At 38.2% G+C, this 25,334-nt stretch overlaps 1 protein-coding gene across 3 annotated transcripts in view; it reads right to left on the minus strand.

Moving 5' to 3' along the window:
• HSD17B12 (hydroxysteroid 17-beta dehydrogenase 12) overlaps positions 1–25,334 on the minus strand; it is a 162,473-nt gene that overhangs the window by 83,079 nt on the left and 54,060 nt on the right. For all 3 annotated transcript variants that reach the window (XM_089914910.1, XM_022592210.3, XM_022592211.3), the window contains one exon: positions 20,709–20,784. In XM_089914910.1, the coding sequence (XP_089771036.1) occupies positions 20,709–20,784 (76 nt within the window). The remainder of the gene's footprint in view (positions 1–20,708; positions 20,785–25,334) is intronic.

Below are 25,334 nucleotides of genomic sequence, written 5' to 3' on the forward strand. Positions count from 1 at the left end.
ATCATATATTACCACCAACTTGCCTGTTTAAAACAGCAGACATTCATTGCCTCCCAGTTTCTGTAGGTAAAGAATCTAGGCATGGTGTAGCTGGGTCCTCTGCTCAGCCTCAGAGGCTGTGATCTCACCTGAGGCTCAGGTTCTACTTTCAAGCACACTGGCTGTTGAGAGAATACCATTTCTTACAGTTGCAAAACTCGGGCTCTCTGGTCCGAGAGCCCCCATGCCATGCCCTGCATTATGGCCCACCCCATAAAATGGCAGTTTGCTTCTTCGAGGCCAAAAGACTATTTCGGCTGCTTCAAATGTCTTAACCTCAGTGAAGGCTTGAGGCAGCTTTTAAAGAGCTCACCTAGGGCTTCCCTGGTGGCGCAGTGGTTGAGTGTCCGCTTGCCGAGGCAGGGGACACAGGTTCGTGCCCCGGTCTGGGAAGATCCCACATGCCGCGGAGCGGCTGTGCCCGTGAGCCATGGCCGCTGAGCCTGCGCGTCCGGAGCCTGTGCTCCGCAACGGGAGAAGCCACAACAGTTAAGAGGCCTGCATACCGCAAAAAAAAAAAAAAAAAAAGGCTTCCCTGGTGGCACAGTGGTTGAGAGTCCGCCTGCCGATGCAGGGGACACGGGTACGTGCCCCAGTCCGGGAAGATCCCACATGCCGCAGAGCGGCTGGGCCCGTAAGCCATGGCCGCTGAGCCTGCGCGTCCGGAGCCTGTGCTCGGCAACAGGAGAGGCCACAACAGTGAGAGGCCCGCGTACCGCAAAAAAAAAAAAAAAAAAAAGATCTCGCCTAATTAGGTCAGGCACACCAAAGATAATCTCCCTTCTGAAGAACTCTAAGTCAACTGATGAGAGACCTTACTTCTCTCTGCAAACTCCCTTCACCTTTGCCATATAATGTAACCTAATCACAAGATGTCCTGCCAACACTCAAGGGGAGGGGATTATACGGGGTATGTACACCAGGGGGCATGAATTTTCAGGAGCATCTTACAATTCTGCTTACCACAGACAGTTACCCCTCTGTATCTGACTTGTATCACCTTTCAAATGGGGATAATGAAAGCGCCAATCCCAGAGAGCAGCTTGATTCAATGAGTTGATTTCTATAAAGTTCTCAGAATAGTCCCTAGCACATTTAATGATTGCAGAAACAATACTTTGATAAAAATAAATGAAATAGTAGCTCACAGATTGTTGGGGCCTCCTCAATTTTATTTGGCCCCAATTAGGGCTAAGTTGATGGAAAATTGCAAAGTTTTCCATAAGACATCTTGGTTTCCTTTTAAAATTCTTTTTAAATAACTAGAAAATGTGGCACCCTCAGGCTTGCACTGCCACACAGTACAATTAGCAAGAGCCAACAACATCTTTACACGGGGCAAGAGCTCTCTGGTTCTCCAGACCTCACCACTCCTTCCAGCCTCATTCTAGCCCACTTCATTCATTTTCATTACCTGCCTGGTCTCTAAAAGCATATGCATTTCTAACCTGGGATCTAAACTGATCCCTTTCAGCCTATGCCCAATGAACGATATAGAAACAGAAAAAGGTATATAGTATAAATATATTTTTAAAAACAAAAATGTTAAACTGAAGAAAATAAAATGGTGAAAAGCAAAGAGTTTACTTTCCATGCCATTTTTTTTTAAAGCCAAGGAGTATAAGCCAAGGAATCCAAGCACAGACATCTAAGTGAAACATTTCATAGGCGGTATATAACAACAAAAACTTGAGATTCAAATGTATTCCTTCCAGGAGTATGAAATATTACATTGCCCTATGGATTTTGGGTTATAATGTTGTATTAAACACACAGGTTCATCAATTGTAACAAACGTACCACTCTGGTGCAGGATTTTGATAGCAGGGGAGGCTGTGTATACACAGGAAATCTCTCTACCTTCAGCTCAGTTTTGCTGTGAACCTAAAAGTATCTCTAAAGAATAAAGCCTATTTTTAAAAACAAATAAACTACAAAATATTTTTAAATCTAGTAAGATAAAACCTTCTTCGTAAAATATTCTTTAATTTTTCTAAACATCTTCAAAATGGCTTGAAAGTACTTTCTTTCCCCCAAAATCATTCCTAAGAATTTGACAACTTAAACCCCATTTACAGGGACTTCCCTGGTGGTCCAGTGGTAAAGAGTCAGGCTTCCAATGCAGGGAACGCAGGTTCGCTCCCTGGTTGGGGAACTAGGATCCCACATGCCGCGGGGCAACTAAGCCCACGAACCACAACTACTGAGCTCGCGTGCCTCAACTAGAGAGCCTGCGTGCCGCAAACTACAGAGCCCACGCACCCTGGAGCCAACACGCCACAACTAGAAAGAAGTTTGAGTGCCACAAAGAAGAGCCCGCACGCCACAACAAAAACATCCCGCATGCCTCAACGAAGATCCCATGTGCCCGCAACGGAGACCTGATACAACCAAAATAAATAAATAAATAAAATATTTTTTAAATAAATAAAACCCGTTTACAAAAAAGATCAGAAACAGCCCATATTCCCATGATGCTCTGTTCTCAAGAAAAAGTAACCACTCCTATGGATTTATTCTCCATTCATACCAGATCACAAGCCAGTACATAGGCTATTTTACTTACTTTTAAAAATATATTAATATTCCTAAAAGTCTGTGCAGCAGTACTTGATTTCCTTCATCTACCAAAAGCAGCTGTATTGCATAAACGTCCTAGAGGCAATGTTGCTGTGTAAAATGATGATTTAAGTAACATTAAGCCCTTCTTGCAGAAATCATCTTGTACTTAATGCCAAGAGAAAATTCAATTAATAACATTTTAGCTCTGTGTGTGAAAGGGTGATGGAGAGAAGGCAAAGCCAAAAAATCAAAGTATTTTAATTCATGACTTGATTAGGATGGTCCATGTGAATTTATATGAGTACACATATCTGTTGTGTAACATTTTCAAGAATGAACTTTTAAGAGAAAACAGGGGTGGGAAGCAGTGGGGGAGCTTACGCTATGTATTTTCCATTTAATGCAGTAATCTGCCACATATTCAGGCTCCATCATCATTAACATGATCTTTAAAATGTACTTTAAGTCTCCTCACTATAACTTCAGACCACTTGAAGCCATGCCGAATGACAAGGCAAACTGCCGGGTGAATCAACTTATAAAATTTTTGTTAAATCTGAAAAATTTCAAAGCAGTTCAGTAAAAAGGTTAGATGTTCAGCCACACACACACACACACACACACACACACAGATTCATAAAGAGCACCAAAAGTTAAGACATAAAAATAAAGAGGTAGTTTGCAGTCTCATAAGGTGTTTTTTGTTTTGTTTGTAAGGTGGCAGTGCACAGAAGGAATTAAGGTCGTAGGTGCCGATTCCCAATCTGTTGCTGTATTCGCGACGTGATCTTAAGAAATGTAGTTGATAGCTCTTTACCGAAGACCCTGAAATAAACAGCAATGCCTTATGCACGACAAAGAGGCTATCAAGAATATGAGTCCAGGGCTTCCCTGGTGGCGCAGTGGTTGAGAGTCCGCCTGCCGATGCAGGGGACACGGGTTCGTGCCCTGGTCTGGGAAGATCCCACGTGCCACGGGGCCGCTGGGCCCATGAGCCATGGCCGCTGAGCCTGCGCGTCCGGAGCCTGTGCTCCGCAATGGGAGAGGCCACAACAGTGAGAGGCCCACGTGCCGCAAAAAAAAAAAAATAATAATAATACGAGTCCACTCGTACTATAGATCCAACATAAATGCATGCACACTGGACATATATACACTACCAAACGTAAAATAGATAGCTAGTGGGAAGCAGCCACATAGCACAGGGAGATTAGCTCGGCACTTTGTGACCACCTAGAGGGGTGGGAGGGAGGGAGACGCAAGAGGGAAGAGATATGGGAACATATGTATATGTGTAACTGATTCACTTTGTTATAAAGCAGAAACTAACACACCATTGTAAAGCAATTATACTCCAATAAAGATGTAAAAAAAAAAAAAAATGCATGCACACGTGCTCCAAAAGACATACACCAGGATTGTTCCCAGTAACATCACTGATATGAACAACCCAAATGTCTATCAACAATGGAACAGATAGCTAAATTGTGGTATGTTCAATAAATGAACTATACCTACATGTAAAAATATAGATGAAACTCACAAGCATAATGCTGAGTTGAAGAAGATGAAACTCAAAAAATACATACCGGGCTTCCCTGGTGGCACAGTGGTTGAGGGTCTGCCTACTAATGCAGGGGACACGGGTTCAAGCCCTGGTCTGGAAGGATCCCACATGCCACGGAGCAGCTGGGCCCGTGAGCCACAACTGCTGAGCCTGCGCATCTGGAGCCTGTGCTCCGCAACAAGAGAGGCCACGATAGTGAGGGGCCCGCGCACCGTGATGAAGAGTGGCCCCCGCTTGCTGCAACTACAGAAAGCCCTTGCACAGAGATGGAGACGCAACACAGCCAAAAATGCAAAAAATACATACTGTATCATGCAATGTATATAAAGGCCAAGGAAGGCAAAGCTAAATGATAACATTAGAAATTAAGATAGTGATTACTTCAGGGGAGGAAAGGAGTAGTAATTGGGAGGGAGTATGTGATTCCCTCAACTCTGTGATCACTCACTAACCTGTACATGAGTATTTTTATAGTTTTCCCACATCCTAAGTTTATATTGTTTTCAGTATTAACATTTACAGGTATATTTTTGTTATAAGACAAAAGCAAAATTAACGGAAAATATTTATAAAGTGTACCTATACCATACTAGAAGTATATTTTATTGAAGATAAGACATATCCAAGTGATACAAGTGTTCTACATGCCTTGCAAATGTTCTACCATACCCTGCAAATGAAACAGCATTTCTCTTTAGATGTGCTGCTTAGAAAGACTGTAAAGGATAATAGAGGTTGCAAACTCAAATGTCCTCAGGGTCCAAACACATTTCTCAGGTGTGTGAAGAGACCCTAATAAAAGTACATATGCATGCACTGTCAGAGTGCGGAGGGGCTGGGACACCCTTGACAGGGCAGTCCCCACCCTAAAGGGCTAGTGGGTCACAACTCCAGCTGATTGCTGCCCTATAGGAATGTTGGGCCTAGGGTTAAGAGATCATTTGGATTTTCAAAGGAAGGCATAAATTACGATTTACTTAATTAAGTGACATGTGCTGGCTTTTAAAAGAAAAAGCTCAGCAAAGCTCATCTAGGAGGTACCTGTTTGAGATACCAGAGGAGAAGAGTGCTATGGGAACAGGTCCCAAAGGTACTAGCAAGAGATACCAGCTTGGGATTCAAGACACCAGCGAAAGGTCGGCTTTTAGAGAAGAAAACATTTCTTCCTCTGAAGAGGATAAAAGTCCAGGCATATAGAGACATAGGCTGAGTAATCAGGTCCTTTGTTAGAAGGAAACAATAAGGAATGGCAGAGAAGGTGTGGGTTTCCAGCAATGGTTTCCAAACTTCACTGCAACAGGCCCTTTTATCAAAAGACCACAGAACTCCATGCACAAAACTGATAAAAGCAGAGTGGCCAACACTGAAGCAGAAGGAAAGCTGGAGTCCCACCCATGAGGGTGCCCCCTATCTCGCTGGAGGTCCAACATACAACCACATAGACTACTACTGAAAGACACACGAAGGATGAATAATGGCCTTCTAGAATTGGGTATGACAGCAGCATCTTCCATGATATTCAGAAATAGGAGTCCAAAACATGGATTCTAAGCGATTCAAGACTGGAAAACAAGGCGCACACTCAAGACACCTTGGAAATCTAGATTAATACCATAAAGGATAACTTGGGGAAGAGAGATGAATAATTAGAAGTGTCACCCAGGAGTGGAAGGAGAACTAGACCTGCAGTTAGATGGTCTGCAATTAAAGATCATGCTGCCTAGTATGTGATCTTGGGTAACCTTGCCAGCTTGTCCTCATGATTGTTCTAAGGATCAATTATGAATGTTTATTTCATTACTTATTCAGGAAATATCTCAAATATTACTGGAAGACTGCTTTCAATCAAAGCTTGTTTTAATATAAATAAACAGTTTTATTTAGTTATGTTAGGGTTTTACTAATTCAAAGTCCTCCTTAAATACACAGTTGGACATGGCTGTGTCTTAAAAAAATAAAAAGAATACATCCATGCAATCAAAATGCTCACATGTACTTTATCACTGATCCAATGCTAATAACTGTAATAGGCAACTGCATTCAAAAATAGTCACAATGCAAATTTAGCATAGTTTGTTCTTTATTCTTTTGATGCTAAGTAATTCTGACATTATGTTTTTGAAACGTACCTTCCCAAAAGTTATCATTCAGTTACCCAGCCACACTATTTAAAGTATATTTAAGAGCATGGGGGTAAAGGAGAACACAGCACAAGAAGCCAAAGGTACAAACCCTGTCCACCTCTGCCATTCTAGCTATACTTGGCTTCTCAGACTTAGCTTCCATATTTATAAAATGAGGGTTTTAGTTCATCAGTAGTTACTAAACAGAGATGCCCTTTTAAAATAGTGTAGAGTGTGCTTCTCAAACTACACATGCCTAAACATGATTCTATGCATTCCATGAAAGTGATTATATTTATATTTGTGGCTTAGTATTTTAATCAGTTGTTGAAGAGTGATTGCATTTTAGACTTTATACATCTCTACAGCATTAAACAGAATGGAAGCATAATAAAAGCTGACTATCAATACTTTCTAAATATTACTAGTAGCCTGCTGTCCTTAAATATTAATTCTATTGTTTTTTAATAGCAAACGAATAAAATAGTTCAAACTTTATGAAATTTCCTGTCAGTTTTAATGGATGCATCTTCTCTTTGATTCTATTATTAGATATAACAGTAGGTCATTTAAATTTGATTTGTAGTTATTTTAAAGATTATCATATAACATAAATTATACATTTAATAAGTGATAGTATAAAGAGATTATTAAAACAATGGATAATTGACAAGAAAACATAACTTCACTTGATGGGAAAATCAAAATAAAGTGAACCTTTTTCATAAAACTTTCAAAAATATTCTCTCTGTGATAAAAAAGAAAGCAATCCCTATATCAGACCACTGAACTTTATAAATGTTGCAAAGAATATGCCTTTCTACAAATTCTTTTATTAAAGCCAAAGGCTGTACCCCAAATTACAATTATCCACTTAAAACAACAACTAACAATTTAAAAGTGGGAGGAGAAACACCAATCATCTACTTGAATGGGAGCAATTTCAGAACACCTTGGTCCCACATTTCCCCAACCAAAAAAAAGCGTTTTATACAAAAGTCACTGAACCATCAATAACCTGATTGGAAAGACCACTTACTGTTTTAAAGAAACCACACCAGCATAAGCAAATATTTTAATTAAGAGGTATAGCTAGTGTCTGGCCATGGTGCAGTACACTCCCACACGCCAAATGCCAGCTGTAGCACAGCAACATTCAAGCAGCTGCCTTAATTGGAGATGCAGACCAACACATGCTAATTTGGCTGGGCCAACTAATTGGTAGGTATGCTATATTTCTAACAAAATATCCACCCATATTACAGATGTTTTTCTCTATCGGAGTAAACGATTGGTAACAAACAGTTAGGAAGCTGAAATAAGCTACACTTGGTGAAACTGTTTAGTTGGACAGCTTTACAACAGGATCCTGCATTACCTCAGAAAAACACTTGTGCCAAAATTGAAACATCAGCTAAATGTCAAAAGCATCTTTTTGTGCAATATTAAGGATATTATGAGGTTTCATAATGACTCTTTAGTCACCAAAACAATACTTGCTAAGTGGGCACAACCCCCTTATTCATGCCAGGCCCCGTGCAAACGTCCGCAAAAGAATTGAGTCCTTTTCTCTCATGCAGACCAAACGTTTACAGACATGTGCAAAGACAGAAATTATATTTACTAGAAAATCTATAATGGTAGAAAAAAATGGGAGGGGCCCTCCTGCTTATAGCCATGCTGGTGTAACAGAAACCAGGTTTACTCTATCACTTGAAACTTTAAAAAACTGACAAAATATATGAAACAATGTTGTTTAGACATTGCACAATAGACAGTTCAGGAGAGGTATATCTAATAGAAGGGAAATAAATAAGGTGACCCCTATGGTTGCCCTAGCTTATTGCCCAGTTAGGTTTTCTAGACTGGGATGAAGAGAGAACTCACATAGAGATGAGCAGTATCCCATGAGCTGAGGAAACAGACTTGAGCATTTGGGAAAGACAGAGCCTGCAGAATTAGCAGACAGAGTAAAGAGAGAGAGTGAGTGAGAACAAGAGCAAGACATATACATACAGTTGATCCTTGAACAACTAGGGAATCCAGGTGCTGATCCCCTGCACAGTTGAAAATCAACATGTAACTTTACAGGCAGCACTCTATATCTGCAGTTGTGCATCTACAGATCATGTAGTATATATTGAAAGCAATCTGTGTATAAAGTGGACCCATGCAGTTCAAACCAGTGTTGTTCGAGAGAGAGAGAGAGAGACAGAGAGAACATGCTATATTCTACATGTTCCAGAAAGTAGAGGGTGGTCATTTTAAAAAAAGATAAGGAAGATATTTAAAAAAAAAAAAAAACCTAAATTTTTATATATAGAGAAAAACACAATGTCTGGATTAAAAAATATATGTATATACTAACAGGAATAATAGCAGATTAGACACTGCAGAAAAAAGGTTGGTGAATGTGAAGGCATAGCAAGAGACACCATCCAAAATGAAATACAGAGAGAAAAGAGACTGAAAAAAAGAAGAGCACACTATCAGTGAGTTGGGGGACAGCTTCAATCAGTTTAATATACTAAATCAGTTTAATATAACTGAAGTCCTGGGAAATGGGTAAGGGATAGAAAAAAATATTTGATGAACTAATGGCCAAAAGAATGACAGCAGACTTCTTGTCAGAAACACTGCAGGCCAGAAGGCAGTGAAGCAAAATAGTTAAAGTACTGAGGGGGGAGAGGGGGGAAGAACCTGTCAACTTAAAATTTTATACCCAGGGAAAATATACTTCAAAAATAAAGGTTTTGGGGCTTCCCTGGTGGCGCAGTGGTTGAGAGTCCGCCTGCTGATACAGGGGACACGGGTTCGTGCCCCGGTCTGGGAGGATCCCACATGCCGTGGAGCGGCTGGGCCCATGAGCCATGGCCACTGAGCCTGGGCGTCCGGAGCCTGTGCTCTGCAACGGGAGAGGCCGCAACAGTGAGAGGCCCGCGTACCGCAAAAAAATAATAATAATAAAAAAATAAAGGTTTTTTCAGATATACAAAAAGAACTCGTCACCAGCAAACCGGCACTACTAGATATGTTAAAGGACATCTTGCAGACAGGAAAAAAGAGTCCTGAAATCTTTATTTACACAAAGGGATGAAGAGCATCAGAAATGGTAATATGAAATACAGTTTAAAATACAACTGAACTAAGGCAAAAGTACTTTGTTACACAGTCCATACACACAGAGAAACAGAATATATGGAAGTATAGGATCATCAGGTTCATATGCTACACCTGAAGCAGTACACTGTGATAAGTTAAAGATGTACCCTGCAAAATCAAAAGCAATCACTAAAAACAAACCAACAAAAAAAGATGTACAGCCAATAAGCCAAGGGAGAAAATGATATGTAATAATAAAAACCGTGCTATTAACCCAAAAGCAGGCAGGGAAAAAAAAAAAAAGGAAACGAACAGATGGGACAAATAGAAATCAAAGAGTAAACTGGTAAATTTCAACACAATCATATCAACAATGACATTAAAAACGTTAATGGTCTGAGCATACCAATTAAATGACAAGAATCATCAAATTGGATAAAAAGCAAGGCCAAATCTATGTTGTCTACAAGAAACCCATTTTAAATATGAAGTGCATATAGACTAACAATAAAGACAGAAAAAGATATATCATGCTAACGCTAATCAAAAGAAAGTTGGACAAAGTAGATTTCAGTGCAAAGAACAATACTATCAAGTAACTCTCTGTTCTAAATTTTAAAACACCTTTTCTTTTCTGACTAATAAGTGCTCAATTAAATCTGAGAAAACTCAAAAATTACCAAGCAAGGACAAAACTTCTAATGCTTTAAATGTGCTAGGAATTTCAGAAGATGCATTCTCAAAGAAATGACCAGCTCAAGCAGTGATACTTTAAAAAGTCAAACAGATATTTGGCTAGCAACTAATAGTTATTTAAAATTACAGTAATACAAACTTTTGAAATATTTTTAATAATGGTATCCAATTTGTATGTAAACTAATTAAGGCAAACTGTTGGCTAAATTAGAGCTGGTTTGATCATTTTAATTTTTAAAATAGTTCTGTCTTCTTTCTGATCATGTCATAGTATGAAATATAATGCACTGTAACATTTCATTCTTTGAGCTTTTAAATTTTCTTCACAGCTTTTACTGGTTAGATGTATTATCACTGCTTCCACACATACGATTTAAAGTCATAAAAACTGATGTCTTTATTAAAGGGTTATTAGCTCTTCTAAATTACAGACAATGCTGCAAATCACTTGATCTTAATCACTGTTCCCGTCTTCCGTGTAAAACTTTCAAATGCCGTATCTGACAAACTTGGTATCAATAATCATTGTACTGCTCTGCAACGTCACCGTAAATAAACTTCTATAATTCTAATTGGCCTTAAGATACCATACTAATAACACAGTGAGCTAAGTAATGAGGAATCTTTGATTACCTGGCCAATTTCTAAAGACTAAAATTCTTAAAGAAAACTCTAATTAGGATAGCAAATTTAGTGTGGTATATGCTTCATCTTATGATAAGAGAACACAAAGTTAATACATTTTAAGTTACAGGTGAAAGTGTTAATTTGCAATCTAAGTATATATATAATATATATATATATATATATATGTGGGTGTATAAAATGTGTTAAAATCTACAAAGATAGCTTATGAATTAAACAGTTTGAAACCAGTTGATGCGAAGAAACTTGATCTTTGATAATATAGTCTTCTCTCAACAAGCAAGCTATAAAAAAATTATTCTGTGCCTTCAGTACCTAGCCTGGCCAGGTTCCTCAACTTCCCAGAACACTCTCACTTCCTAATAGCCAGTTAACTTTTTGAGCTTTTGTGTTGACCTTTGTCATGCCCCTTAAACATTTTTTAACAAAAGTTTCTTGTTTCTGAAAAAGCTAGATTTCATAACAATTACTGTTTCTTGTACCTATGCTTTATTTTAATTACTGTCACTCCAAACCAAGACTGTAATCATTTCTTGTCTTGGGCACCTATGACTTATGCTTACATTTCCTGCAATCACCAGTCTCCTGGCAACTCGTTATGATACTGCCTTCGCAAACTTAAGCCTCAAATTAAAAATAATAAAATTGTTAACATATATTTTACACCCAAACTATCTCTGGTACTTCCCAGATAGCCACTAGGTAGCACTATTGAGCAAGGAGGCTATTAGGAAGAACTAAATATAGTATTCTCCATATCTTTAATTAGCTTAACTCTATCATAAGAGCTGCCCTGGTTACCAAGCCCATAATATGGGCAGACCCATGGTGTAACTAATAATGAATATGGTTCAACACTTGTATACTTTTCAGGGTGGACAGAACATATTCATGATCCTGTGCGAAGACTGGCACAATGATATAAAGAAAATGATTTCTAAGATTATGTTTATAAGTATTAAATACTCTTGTTAATTGGTGGCATGTTTAAAACACACTTCATCAAAGTCCCTAGAGATGTATTTATCAATGCCTTTAGTGTCCATCATAAGGCCTGTGCCCTCAGAATAATCATTGACTAAATCATTAACTAGCTGTATATTATACCCCAATCAGGGATTCCATTCTAACACTGTTAATTACTGTAATAAATTAACGAGACCAGTTAATATCAGTCTTATTAACAGGTGGTTTCTACTTTTCCTTCAAGCATGCCAAAAGGCCAGGCCATAAGCTGGAGGTGAGAAAACTGAGTCTGTAGGATGAAACATTCAAAGAAGAAAGCCTGGATAAAGGCCTATATCAGTATTCTTGACTATTACTGACTCATGGGTCAGGTTTCCTGCCTAGTGTAACCCAACATCACCACCAAGAGCAGACTCTTGGACAGACTACCAGAAACCTGAGTCAGCGTTTACAAGACTCTTTAATTCGAAAATCACACACTTTGTAAAGCCACGCTGCTGACCCAAGATTCAATGGAACAAGAATTAATTCTGCAAGACTGAATGGAGGGCTTCCCTGGTGGCGCAGTGGTTGAGTCCGCCTGCCGATGCAGGGGACATGGGTTCGTGCCCTGGTCCGGGAAGATCCCACATGCCACGGAGCAGCTGGGCCCGTGAGCCATGGCCACTGGGCCTGCGCGTCCAGAGCCTGTGCTCCACAACGGGAGAGGCCACAACAGTGAGAGGCCCGCGTCCGGCAAAAAAAAAAAAAAAAAAAGACTGAATGGAACCCATGAGGGAAATTTAATAGTAGTTTTGACAAAATATCTTCCTCCTTCATTTTTCACTAAGTCTCATGGTGGCCGGCTATACTTGGGCAAATTGGAATGAAACACTCTTTGAATATGTTCCTCCTACTGATCCCTCTGAATTCAGGAAAAGCATTCTCTGGGACATCTTAATATACCTTACAAAATGTGGCAGACTATATTTTCCAAATCCAGATTTTATTTTCAAAAAAATATCTCCCTTCCCACATGTTCTCCAAGGTTACTAAGTCACGCCCCCATCAAGAGGTGGTATCTTTTCCTGTCCCCTCTGAATCCGAGCAGGCTCATCACCGCTTTGACCAACAGAGTATAGCAAAAGTAACACCATAAGAATTCTGAGAGTAGGTCACCAAAAGATATTAGCTTCTGCCTGGTTCTCTCAGGACATTCACTCTGAGGAAAGACAGCTACCATGTAAGAAGTCCAACTACCCTGTGATGGACATGCTGGAGAAGCTACATGAAGGCACTGCAGTCAACAGTCCCAGCTATGCCATGGCACCAAAGTGGGAAGAAGCCATCTCAGATCTTCCAGACCAGGCAATCCACCCGCTAAGGATCACTGAGTGACCTCAGTAATGCTATGACGGGCAAAAAATTGTCCCCCGAGTCTCAGCAGAATTCCTGACCAGCAGAATTTGTGAGCATCTCACACGGTTATTTTACATTGATAAGTTTGGGGTAGTTTGTTATGTGGCAATAGTAACTGGAACATAAACTAGTAAATTGTTAGGTTGATTGAAAGATGGAAATTGTGTAGAAAATACAGCACATTTTTTCTTTCTTTTTTTTTTTTTGATGTGAACCATTTTTAAAGTCTTTATTGAATTTGTTACAATATTGCTTGTTTTATGTTTTGGTTTTTTGGCCGCAAGGCATGTGGGATCTTAGCTCCCCGACCAAGGATTGAACCGGCACCCCCTGCATTGGCAGGCAAAGTCTTAACCACTGGACCGCCAGGGAAGTCTCTACAACTCATACCGATCTGCCTTGTCTGCAAAACTAATCAGGACAATGGTCACATATTACACAACATGTCTTTACCGAGTTCTTTTACTTTACACGGCAATGTAATTATTTGCATAGGCTCACTAAGAATCTGTCTTTCTCCTTACCAGGATATAATTAGACAAAACAAATTTGTAGCTACCACCATGCCAGAAATGTTTCATTTAATAATAAATCTCACTTAATTAGGCATGACAAGCCCACTAGTAAGGAATTACACTCCCATATGGAGAAACAATGCTTCAGTGATCTGCCAGGAAACTAGCCTGGTACCTGCTCTGTGGCTTGAGGAGTCTCCGTCTTATAGGTAGCACAGAATGTCACTTTCTGGAAGGCCAGGAACATTGAGTGATTATTTGAGGAACTTGGAGTAAGAGGATACTTCTACAGTCATAGGTACTACAGGCAAAATCATCAGAGGCAAACTGAATGATTTTTTGGTTCCTGACGGCTCCTGACCTTGAAATAGGTTAATTCTAAGGGCAATAAAAATATTTCTGGCACTACAGAAAGTGATAAAAAATATACATATATGACTCTAGAGGCTGCATGAGATTAACTCTAATCCTACTATCATGTGGTTCTAGTTTTTTTTGTTTGTTTGTTTTTAATATTTATTTATTTATTTGGCTGTGCCGGGTCTTAGTTGCAGCACATGGGCTCTTAGTTGTGGCATGCAGGATCTAGTTCCCTGACCAGGGATCGAACCCAGGCCCCCTGCACTGGGAGCACAGAGTCTTAACCACTGGAACACCAGGGGAGTCCCAGTTCTAGTTTTATTAAACACAAAACAAAAAGATCTTTATGTGTTCAATAATACCTCATTGTCCTTATGTAGCTGAAATAAGCTAAATATACAAAGCACCATATTAACAATACCGGTAGTGCATCGGAAAACCATGGAACAAACATGTTTCGTCAAATCCACACCTTAACTGCACAGATATGATCATAGGTAAGGACTGAAAAAGTGAAACTGATACTGTTCACCTTAACCTATTCCTCTGTCGACTACAGACCAATAAGATTTACATTTCTAAAAGTTTTGCATTTTAAAGCCATGAAATTTCAGGGCCATCCTAAAGGTTTTCACCCTGACATAAGTCACAAAAAAAAGAAACATCATATTTGTTTTTTTTACGCAAAGACAGAAATGTGTTTTTATAATCCAAGCTGATTAAATTGTATGCAATAAGAATTATTGATTGCCACATAATAATATGAACTATTAATAGCCCCATCTCTATATTCTGTGAACCAACAGGTTGTTCTGAAAGCCAGTCTCCTGTGCATTGTGCTTTACTGCAAGTAAAAACTCAGAGTTCAAAAATTATCCAGGGCTTCCCTGGTCGCGCAGTGGTTGAGAGTCCACCTGCTGATGCAGGGGACACGGGTTCGTGCCCCGGTCCGGGAAGATCCCACATGCCGCGGAGCGGCTGGGCCCGTGAGCCATGGCCGCGGAGCCTGCATGTCCGGAGCCTGTGCTCCGCAATGGGAGAGGCCACAACAGTGAGAGGCCCACGTACAGCAGAAAAAAAAAAAAAAAAAAAATTATCCATGAGTTTTTTTTCCTTGACAAATCAAGATCGATAAAAATAATATATTCATAATCCTGGCTAACAATGATAATAAAATAAGCTTATTATATGTGTGATGACTTTCAGTGTGTCACTTTCAGTGACAGGTATCCTTACAAAGAACTGTAATTTCATCTAAGCAATCAATCCTGAGAAAGCAGTTATCCATTGTTGGCGAAACATTTAGTTCCCTATGAAATTGTATATAATCCTTTTAAATTTTTTCTGAAGAACTTTGATGAGTAGACTGTCTTCCACATTCACCAGGAATTACTTCTCAAGGAATTACTTCTTGGGGATAGAATCCCCAAGTTTACATAATGACAGTAGCGAGTCAGAGTGTGAAAGGAGGCCTATTTCTCTCCAGTTGGCACTTAGTTTCTTTTTCAATCTCCGCCTTCCCTCTGAGATAGGGAAGAAAGAGGGATGAGTTTAACCAACTGGAGTGAGTGTAAGAGCTGGACTAGGAGAGACAAGTTAGTCTAGTTAAATGAACTTGTTTGACTTCTGTTTCCTGACTGAACTCTGACTGATACAGAAATTGGTGTCAGGAGCGGAAGCCCAAAATACAGACCTCAAAAGACTTTTATATTGGTTTGATGTGATGCAGTAGCATCACTACTAATCAAATTAACAGTGATTGCTGATTGTAGCAAAGTATCTACTGAAGAAGTGCCTTAAAGGATTTGAGTTTGGGAGAAATGATGACTACAAGGACTTGGAAAAGCAAATCAAAACCACATGGAGATATCACCTCACACCTGTCACAATGGCTATCATAAAAAAAAACACAAATAACAAATGTTGGCAAGGATGTGGAGAAAAGGGAACCCTTCTACACTGCTGGTGGGAATGTAAATTGCTACAGCCACTATGGAGAACAGTATGAAAGTTTCTCAAAAAACTAAAAGACCCAGCAATTCCACTCCTGGGTATATATCAAAAAAAAAAAAAAAGAAACCAAAAATACTAATTCAAAAAGATCCATGCACCCCAATGTTCATAGCAGCATTATTTACAATTCCCAAGATATGGAAGCAACCTAAGTGTCCACCAATAGATGAATGGATAAAGAAGAGGTGTGTATATATACAATGGAATACTACTCAGCCATAAAAAAAAGAATGAAATTTTGCCATTTGCAGCAACGTGCATGGACTTGGAGGGTATTATGCTAAGTGAAGTAAGTCAGATAGAGACAAATACTGTAAGATATCACTTACATATGGAATCTAAAAAATACAACAAATTAGTGAATATAACAAAAAAGAACAAGACTCAGATAAAGAAAACAAACTAGTGGTTATAAGTGGGAAGAGGGAAGAGCGGAGGGGCAATACAGGAGTAGAGCATTTAAGACATACAAACTACTAAGTATAAAATAAACTACAAGGATATATTGTACAACACGAGGAATACAGCCAATATTTTATAATAACTATAAATGCAGTATAACCTTTAAAAACTGTGAATCACTGTATTGTATACCTGTAATATATACTATTGTCTATCAACTATAGTTCAATAAAAAACAAAGACTGTGGTATGTGGCTTCTTCTGAATGCACTGGAGCTCTTATGGAAAGAAAATGACAAGCTTGGGTCTTTAAGCTTTCAAGCTCACATTTATGATCAGGATCCAGAGAACTTCTATGACAGCCCCAATAAAAACTTTCATGTCTTATAGCCACAGAGCTCACCTGGCTAACATCAGATTTAACTGTGCCATCTGCAGAATTACAATGGAAGGTGAATTCCACAGACGCACCACGTTTCACGGATGAAAGCGAAACTGAATGAGAAAGAATGAGACCCTGAAACTGGGGATGAGGATATTTGGGTGGACTCTTCTGAAGCTAAGAATCTGGATACACACACGGCCCCCTCAATGCTACTCTGAGCCTCCCTTGCCAGTGGAAACAGAAATAGCCTGCTCTCCTGTATCTGAAGAGATTAGCTTTCCCTGGCTTGAAAATCCTGTAATAACCTCACCATAAATATTGGGTTGGCCAAAAGTTCATTCAGGTTTTTCCCAAACGAGCTTTTTGGCCAACCCAATATATGGGTAATTTGCTTGCAAGGGAATTCCTCTTCTCCTCAAGACCTAGCTGGACCATCCCTTACCACCACCCGTAACAGGGTTATATACTGACATTCTCTGGGGAACAAGTACAAAGTCTGATCCACGAAGTAATAATTTATACACAAAAATAGCTGTCAAATTTTGCTAATTTTTATTGGTAGAAACCTGGAAAAATCTGTGTGAGAATAGATTCTAAGAGTGTTCGACTAAGGAAAACAAAATATAACACCAGATTGGGCCAATATATTTTATATGAGTCACTTACTAGAGATTTAGGATTTAACGGTTAGCTCATACAGCTAGAAGGGGCTCTAAGAGTTAACATGTTGCTGACTGAAATTTGGACTCCATGATAGCCCACATTTAATAAGATAGGGAGGCCACAACTTCCCATGGCATAATCTAGAGTCAAGGACCCAAAAGCATAAGCAAATAGAAATGTTGGAGTGAATCTATCATTATAACTTACACACAATCCCTCTACCACTGTACCCCCAAGACGGCCCAGTAGATAGCTCCTCACTAAGGCTCCAGCTTGTCCATCATACGGGCAAAAGGTCATTAGTCTGGCCATTTCACACTCTGCCAGTCATAAAATCTGCCATGTTGCTACAACATAAGAACTCCCCATTTTCTCTCTCTGGTCCCTTATTTTTTCCTTCATGGTACTTACTACAAACTGCAATTATTTATTTGTCTTTTTTTGGTTTTGCTTATTTTGGTTTTGCTTATTGTTTGTTTTTTTTTTTTCCTATTTGTTTTTTCTGTCTCCTCCACTTGCATATATGTTCCATGAGGGCAAGGACAGCATCTACCTTGTTCACTACTGTATCCTAACTGCCTAGCACAGTACCTGGTACACAGGCATTCAAGAAAGATTTGCTGAAGGCATAAACAGAGTTAGTCTGTCTTCACCAACATTAAATTCTGGTCCTTCCTTCTTCTGGAATACATATGTTCAGGAAAACATTATCCTCTCAAAGATGATTTACATCTGAGTTAAAAACTTGTACAAACTTATAAATCTCCTCTGTGTATTTATTTCTTCAGCCTAGAATGGATGACCTGGTCTGCTGATATCACCTCTTCCATTAAATTTGTATTATGCCCAGAAAAGCATTTTTCAAAATGTTCAACAACTAAAAAAAAAAATGTTTTTCCTCATAATAAAGGTCATTTCAGTGCCTTTACCATCTGTTCCTTCATGAAAAATGTTTGAACAGGATCCTGTCTTTCTCCAGAATCACATTTCTGTCCACAGTCATGTGTCACCTCATATCACAAGTTAACCAAATTCTCAAATATCATTAAAGTATATCTTCTGACTCATTGGGCAATTTTTGTACAGGTTGGAGCACTTGCTGTGAGTGTCGTGAGGTAGCTTTTCTTGTTTCTGAATCAAATAAGTGGTGGATTAATTCATAGCATAGCATTTCAAAATTCAACGTTCCATTTAATCAAAAGCTTCTATTTTCTGCCTATGAACATTTATTTCTAGCAACTAGTAAGTGCATTCATTAACAGTCAGCTTTACAAACACACACACCCCACACACACACACACAACATTTTTATCACTATAAGAGTTATTATACACATGACTACAAGTAACTAAGAAACAAACAGTACTAAGATCCAGGCAGTATGTTCAGTTCACCTACTACGTAAGTAATAACTACCTCAGGCTCCTTAGTGTCATGGCTTAATTCAAATTCACACCTTAGCAAAACTACAAGATTCTGTACGTCTTGGGCCTTCAGGGTTGGTTTTACAAAGTTGAAACCTTGAAAGTTAAAATCCTTAAATGCCCGAGACTTATTGAATATCTCACTTTTGTAAAGATCTGTGCTCTCAACATGGTTAAAAAAAAAAAGAAAAAAGATTTCACACACGTTATACTAGGAATCTATGAAGATCTGTTTTTCACCTAAAGATAAAGTGCATCAATGTGTAATCTGTCCAACAGGACCAGCTATGGTCTGGGTAGAAATAATAACAAAAATATACGTCTCACAAGGATGTTTGAAGGATCAAAGAGGATAATACATGTGAAGGAATAAATCAATAATAACGTACTATATAAATGTTAGTAGCAGGTGGTAGTGTTAATAATAAAATAAGTATGTTGTGCACCTTAAACTGCCATAATGTTATATGTCAATTATATCTCAGTAAAGCAGGGGAAAAAAATAAGAGAAAAATACAGTATATATCCTCTCTCATCTGAATGAATTAGGGCAGTTTGTTGGCTGGCTACATAGAGAAGTCAGTTACAGCAAGGAATCCTAGAAAATGATAAATACACACTGTAACCATTTTATTTTCAATTAAACCATGAATAAGTGTAATTCTTTCACCAATCCTCTGTGTAGGGCCAAGTCCTTATCCGAGTTTAGATCTGCTACCTGGAATTCTAGTCTTTCTTACATAAACCACACTCATAATGCATTATTTATAATTGCAGTTTCAGCTCTCATAAAATGCAGCAAAAACTTCAACACATATGAAACAATCAAAACAAATTTCTTCTTACTTTTTCTAGTTTTCTCCAATATTTTGAATTTTTCTTGTTTACCCCTAACTTGACAGCCAATTTCTTTCTTTCTTTCCTTTTTTTGGCTGCACCATGGGACTTCTGGGATCTTAGTTCCCAGACCAGGGATCAAACCTGGGCCCAGCAGTGAATGCGCTGAGTCCTAACGACTGGACCACCATGGAATTTCTGACAGCCAATTTCTAAAAAAACTTGCTTTTCTCAGTTTTTTCAGAGCTTTTAACTTAGTTCTTGTATTCCCCTTTTTAAACTAGTATTGCATCAGTTTACAGACTATTAATAACAAATGCACCCAGCATAAGTAAGTTTGGAAACAAATACAACTGACTGTTCATAAGTAAACCATTTGACCTGTAGGAATAAAAGTAGACAAGCATCATACTGAGAAGCCTACAGGTAACAAATAGTTAGCATACTGGGAACATGAGTCAGTACATTTTACCAAGGAAATGGACAGCACTGGTTTATCCAGCTGGTTGGTTAACTGAATGTCAGTTGAAAGAGTTTTTGCCATATTATAATTCAGGTTTCAAGCGTAACTAAGAAAAAAGTTCAAATTAGTTTCCCTGTCACATGTATATATGTTACCTTTTGCATTTCTTCCTCAATCATATATGATATACCATTTAAAGACAATGAAGTCAAAGAGTAAAAAAATGCAAGAATATTTAAATGAAACAACAGAAAAGGAATTCAGATATTTAAGGAGAACATGATAAAATGATCAGAGAACTTGACTCCTGACAAAAGAACCTAAAAGAGTCAGTTAAAGACATTTTAAGCAAATTATAATGGTCCTATATTAATTTGAAAAAACTGATGATCCATCTGTGAAACATCCCATTAACAGCATGAAAAAGCAGCTTTCTGAACTATAAATAATTATGTCAATGCTAGATATCTACTTGAAAACATTAAATTTAGACTAGCTATATTCCTTTTGTGATCATAACGGGAGGGAAGGGTGATGTGAGAACTTACTTATTTCACTGGAAACCTGGTTCAGTTTGTCCTGTGATCTGCTGATAAGGACAATCTTCATTCCACGCTTTGCTAACTAAAACAATAAAAGAGACACCAAACAGTTGAATGACACCTGCGTGTTTCACTTTAAAATGTAAATTATTGATAGATACAGTGTCATTTTAAGAAAATCTGACCATATGGTAATCCAAGTTAAAAAACTAATAAACCCCAGTGCAATGAATGGGCAAAACAAAATGAAGACTTTACAAAAAGATTCCCCAAAGGGTTATCTTTCTCAGTCAAGCTAGTATATAAAAGTCATAGGGTTTTAGAAAAAGGAAGACTTTTACTTTTATTTTGGACTTGTCTATACTTAGTTTTTTTTAACCATAAGTATCTATTACTTTTTTAATTGAAAAATTAGCTTTAAAAACGTTTTCATTTTAGAGAGGATACATGAAGACTACAGAACTGGCAAAGAAAACCACAGTTAAAATGTTAGGAATTCCGGCCTTCCCTGGTGGCGCCGTGGTTGAGAGTCCGCCTGCCGATGCAGGGGACACGGGTTCGTGCCCCAGCCCATGAAGATCCCACATGCCGTGGGGCGGCTGGACCCGTGAGCCATGGCCGCTGGGCCTGCGCGTCTGGAGCCTGTGCTCCGCAACGGGAGAGGCCACAAGAGAGAGAGGCCCATGTACCGCAAAAACAAACAAACAAACAAAAAAGTTAGGAATTCCTAAAAATAGAATCAATTTTAAAATGTTTATTTAAACATTAGACTTTATGGACTATAAAGGCAAACTAAGGTAGTTTATTGGATGACTCAAAAAAGAATTTCCTGAGGGGTACCCTCTATGTACCTCCCCAGTGCTGTGTAAGTGCTTCATAGAATGAATGATTTATGGGAGCATGGTTTCTACCCCAGAGACCCATAAATATAGTGGCAGAGGAAAAAAACACTGATATACACAGAACTTTTTAGTGAACTACTCCAGACAGTATATAAATGAGAATAAATTAGGTGCTATGAACTATAAGTGATTTAGTGAACTAATTTTCCAGTCCTAAATCCTCAAGCCAACTTTTATTAACAGTAGTACTGCAAATGAGAAGATATGGAAGAACATTTTTTATAAAGATAATTAAGGTTGGTAATAATTTACTAAATTAATCATTTATAAAACATCTAAAGAACCCATGAATATAGAATGATAGTTTTTCTAAAAAATTAATGGGGGAGGAAGAACAAGGAAAAGCTGCTTTTTATAGAAAAACAGCATCTAATGTAAATGTAAAAGGACAGATATCATTATCATTAAAAAATTACCGGTTTTCTTCCCTAACTTAGGAAAGGAAATAGCCACCCAAGTCCAGGAAGCACAGGCCCAGGTAGGATAAACCCAAGGAGAAACACACCAAGATACATAGTAATGAAACCGACAAAAATTAAAGACAAAGAAAAATTATTGAAAGCAACAAGGGAAAAACGACAAATAACATACAAGGGAACACCCATAAGGTTAAAAGCTGATTTCTCAGCAGAAACTACAAGCCAGAAGGGAGTGGCATGATATACTTAAAGTGATGAAAGGGAAGAACCTACAACCAAGATTACTCTACTTGGCAAGGATCTCATTCACATTCAACAAAGAAATCAAAAGTTTTACAGGAAAGCAAAAGCTAAGAGAATTCAGCACCACCAAACCAGCTCTACAACAAATGCTAAAGGAATTTCTCTAAGTGGGAAACACAAGAGAAGAAAAGGACCTACAAAAACAAACCCATAACAATTAAGAAAATGGTAAAAGGAACATACATTACTGATAATTACCTTAAACGTGAATGGATTAAATGCTCCAACCAAAAGACACAGGCTTGCTGAATGGATACAAAAACAAGACCCATATATATGCTCTCTACAAGGGACCCACTTCAGACCTAGGGACACATACAGACTGAAAGTGAGGGGATGGAAAAAGATATTCCATGTAAATGGAAATCAAAAGAAAGCTAGAGTAGCAATACTCATATCAGATAAAATGGACTTTAAAATAAAGAATGTTACAAGAGACAAGGAAGGACACTACATAATGATCAAGGGATCAATCCAAGAAGATATAACAATTATAAATATATATGCACCCAACAAAGGAGCACCTCAATACATAAGACAACTGCTAACAGCTATAGAAGAGGAAATCGACAGTAACACAATAACAGTGGGGGACTTTTCGACAGTAACACAATAACAGTGGGGGACTTTAACACCTCACTTACACCAGTGGACATATCATCCAGACAGAAAATTAACAAAGACACACAAGCTTTAAATGACACAATAGACCAGACAGATTTAATTGATATTTATAGGACATTCCATCCAAAAACAGCAGATTACACTTTCTTCTCAAGTGCACATGGAACATTCTCCAGGATAGATCACACCTTGGGTCACAAATCAAGCCTCAGTAAATTTAAGAAAATTGAAATCATATCAAGCATCTCTTCTGACCACAACGCTAGGAGATTAGAAATCAATTACAGGGAAAACAACTTAAAAAACACAAACACATGGAGGCTAAACAATACATTACTAAATAGCCAAGAGATCACTGAAGAAAACAAAGAGGAAATCAAAAAATACCTAGAGACAAATTACAAAGAAAATACGATAAACCAAAACCTATGGGATGCAACAAAAGCAGTTCTAAGAGGGAAGTTTATAGCAATACAAGCCTACCTCAAGAATCAAGAAAAATCTCAAATAAACAATCTAACCTTACGCCTAAAGGAACTAGAGAAAGAACAAGCAAAACCCAAAGTTAGTAGAAGGAAAGAAATCATAAAGATCAGAGCAGAAATACATGAAATAGAAACAAAGAAAACAATAGCAAAGCTCAATAAAACTAAAAGCTGGTTCTTTGAGAAGATAAACAAAATTGATAAACCATTAGCCAGACTCATCAAGAAAAAGAGGAAGAGGACTCAAATCAATAAAATCAGAAATGAAAAAGGAGAAGTTACAATGGACACTGCAGAAATACGAAGCATCATAGGAGACTACTACAAGCAACTCTATGCCAATAAAATGGACAACCTGGAAGAAATGGACAAATTCTTAGAAAGGTATAACCTTCCAAGACTGAACCAGGAAGAAATAGAAAATATGGACAGACCAATCACAAGTAATGAAATTGAAACTGTGATTAAAAACCTTCCAACAAACAAAAGCCCAGGACCAGATGGCTTCACAGGTGAATTCTATCAAATATTTAGAGAAAAGCTAATATCCATCCTTCTCAAACTCTTCCAAAAAATTGCAGAGGAAGGAATACTACCAAACTCATTCTATGAGGCCACCATCATCCTGATACCAAAAGCAGACAAAGATACTACAAAAAAAGAAAATTACAGACCAATATCACTGATGAATATAGATGCAAAAATCCTCAACAAAACACTAGCAAACAGAATCCAAGAACACATTAAAAGGATCATACACCACGATCAAGTGGGATTTATACCAGGGATGCAAGGATTCTTCAATATACACAAATCAATGTGATATACCATATTAACAAATTGAAGAATAAAAACCATATGATCATCTCAATAGAAGCAGAAAAAGCTTTTGACAAAATTGAACACCCATTTATGATAAAAACTCTCCAGAAAGTGGGCATAGAGGGAACCTACCTCAACATAATAAAGGCCATATACGACAAACCCACAGCAAACATCATTCTCAATGGTGAAAAGCTGAAAGCATTTCCTCTAAGATCAGGAACAAGACAAGGATGTCCACTCTCGCCACTATTATTCAATATAGTTTTAGAAGTCCTAGCCACGGCAATCAGAGAAGAAAAAGAAATAAAAGAAATACAAATTGTCACTGTTTGCAGATGACATGATACTATACAGAGAATCTGAACGATGCCACCAGAAAACTACTAGAGCTAATCAATGAATCTGGTAAAGTTGCAGGATACAAAATGAATGCACAGAAATCTCTTGCATTCCTATACACTAATGATGAAAAATCTGAAAGAGAAATTAAGGAAACACTCCCATTTACTACTGCAACAAAAAGTATAAAATACCTAGGAATAAACCTACCTAGGGAGACAAAAGACCTGTATGCAGAAAACTATAAGACACTGATGAAAGAAATTAAAGATGATACCAACAGATGGAGAGATATACCATGTTCTTGGATTGGAAGAATCAATACTGTGAAAATGACCATACTACCCAAAGCAATCTACAGATTCAGTGCAATCCCTATCAAATCACCAGTGGCATTTTTTACAGAACTAGAACAAAAAATCATAAATTCTGTATGGAGACACAAAAGACCCCAAATAGCCAAAGCAGTCTTGAGGGACAAAAACAGAGCTGGAGGAATCAGACTCCCTGACTTCAGACTATACTATAAAACTACAGTAATCAAGACAATATGGTACCAGCACAAAAACAAATATAGATCAATGGAACAGGATAGAAAGCCCAGAGACAAACCCATGCACCTATGATCAACTAATCTATGACAAAGGAGGCAAGGATATACAATGGAGAAAAGACAGTCTCTTCAGTAAGTGGTGCTGGGAAAACTGGACAGCTACATGTAAAAGAATGAAATTA

The sequence above is a fragment of the Delphinapterus leucas genome, chromosome 7 (genome assembly GCF_059928025.1).
Source record: "Delphinapterus leucas isolate spDelLeu-1000000601 "Yukka" chromosome 7, BTC_Dleu_Yukka2, whole genome shotgun sequence".
NCBI classification, from domain to species: Eukaryota; Metazoa; Chordata; class Mammalia; order Artiodactyla; family Monodontidae; genus Delphinapterus; species Delphinapterus leucas.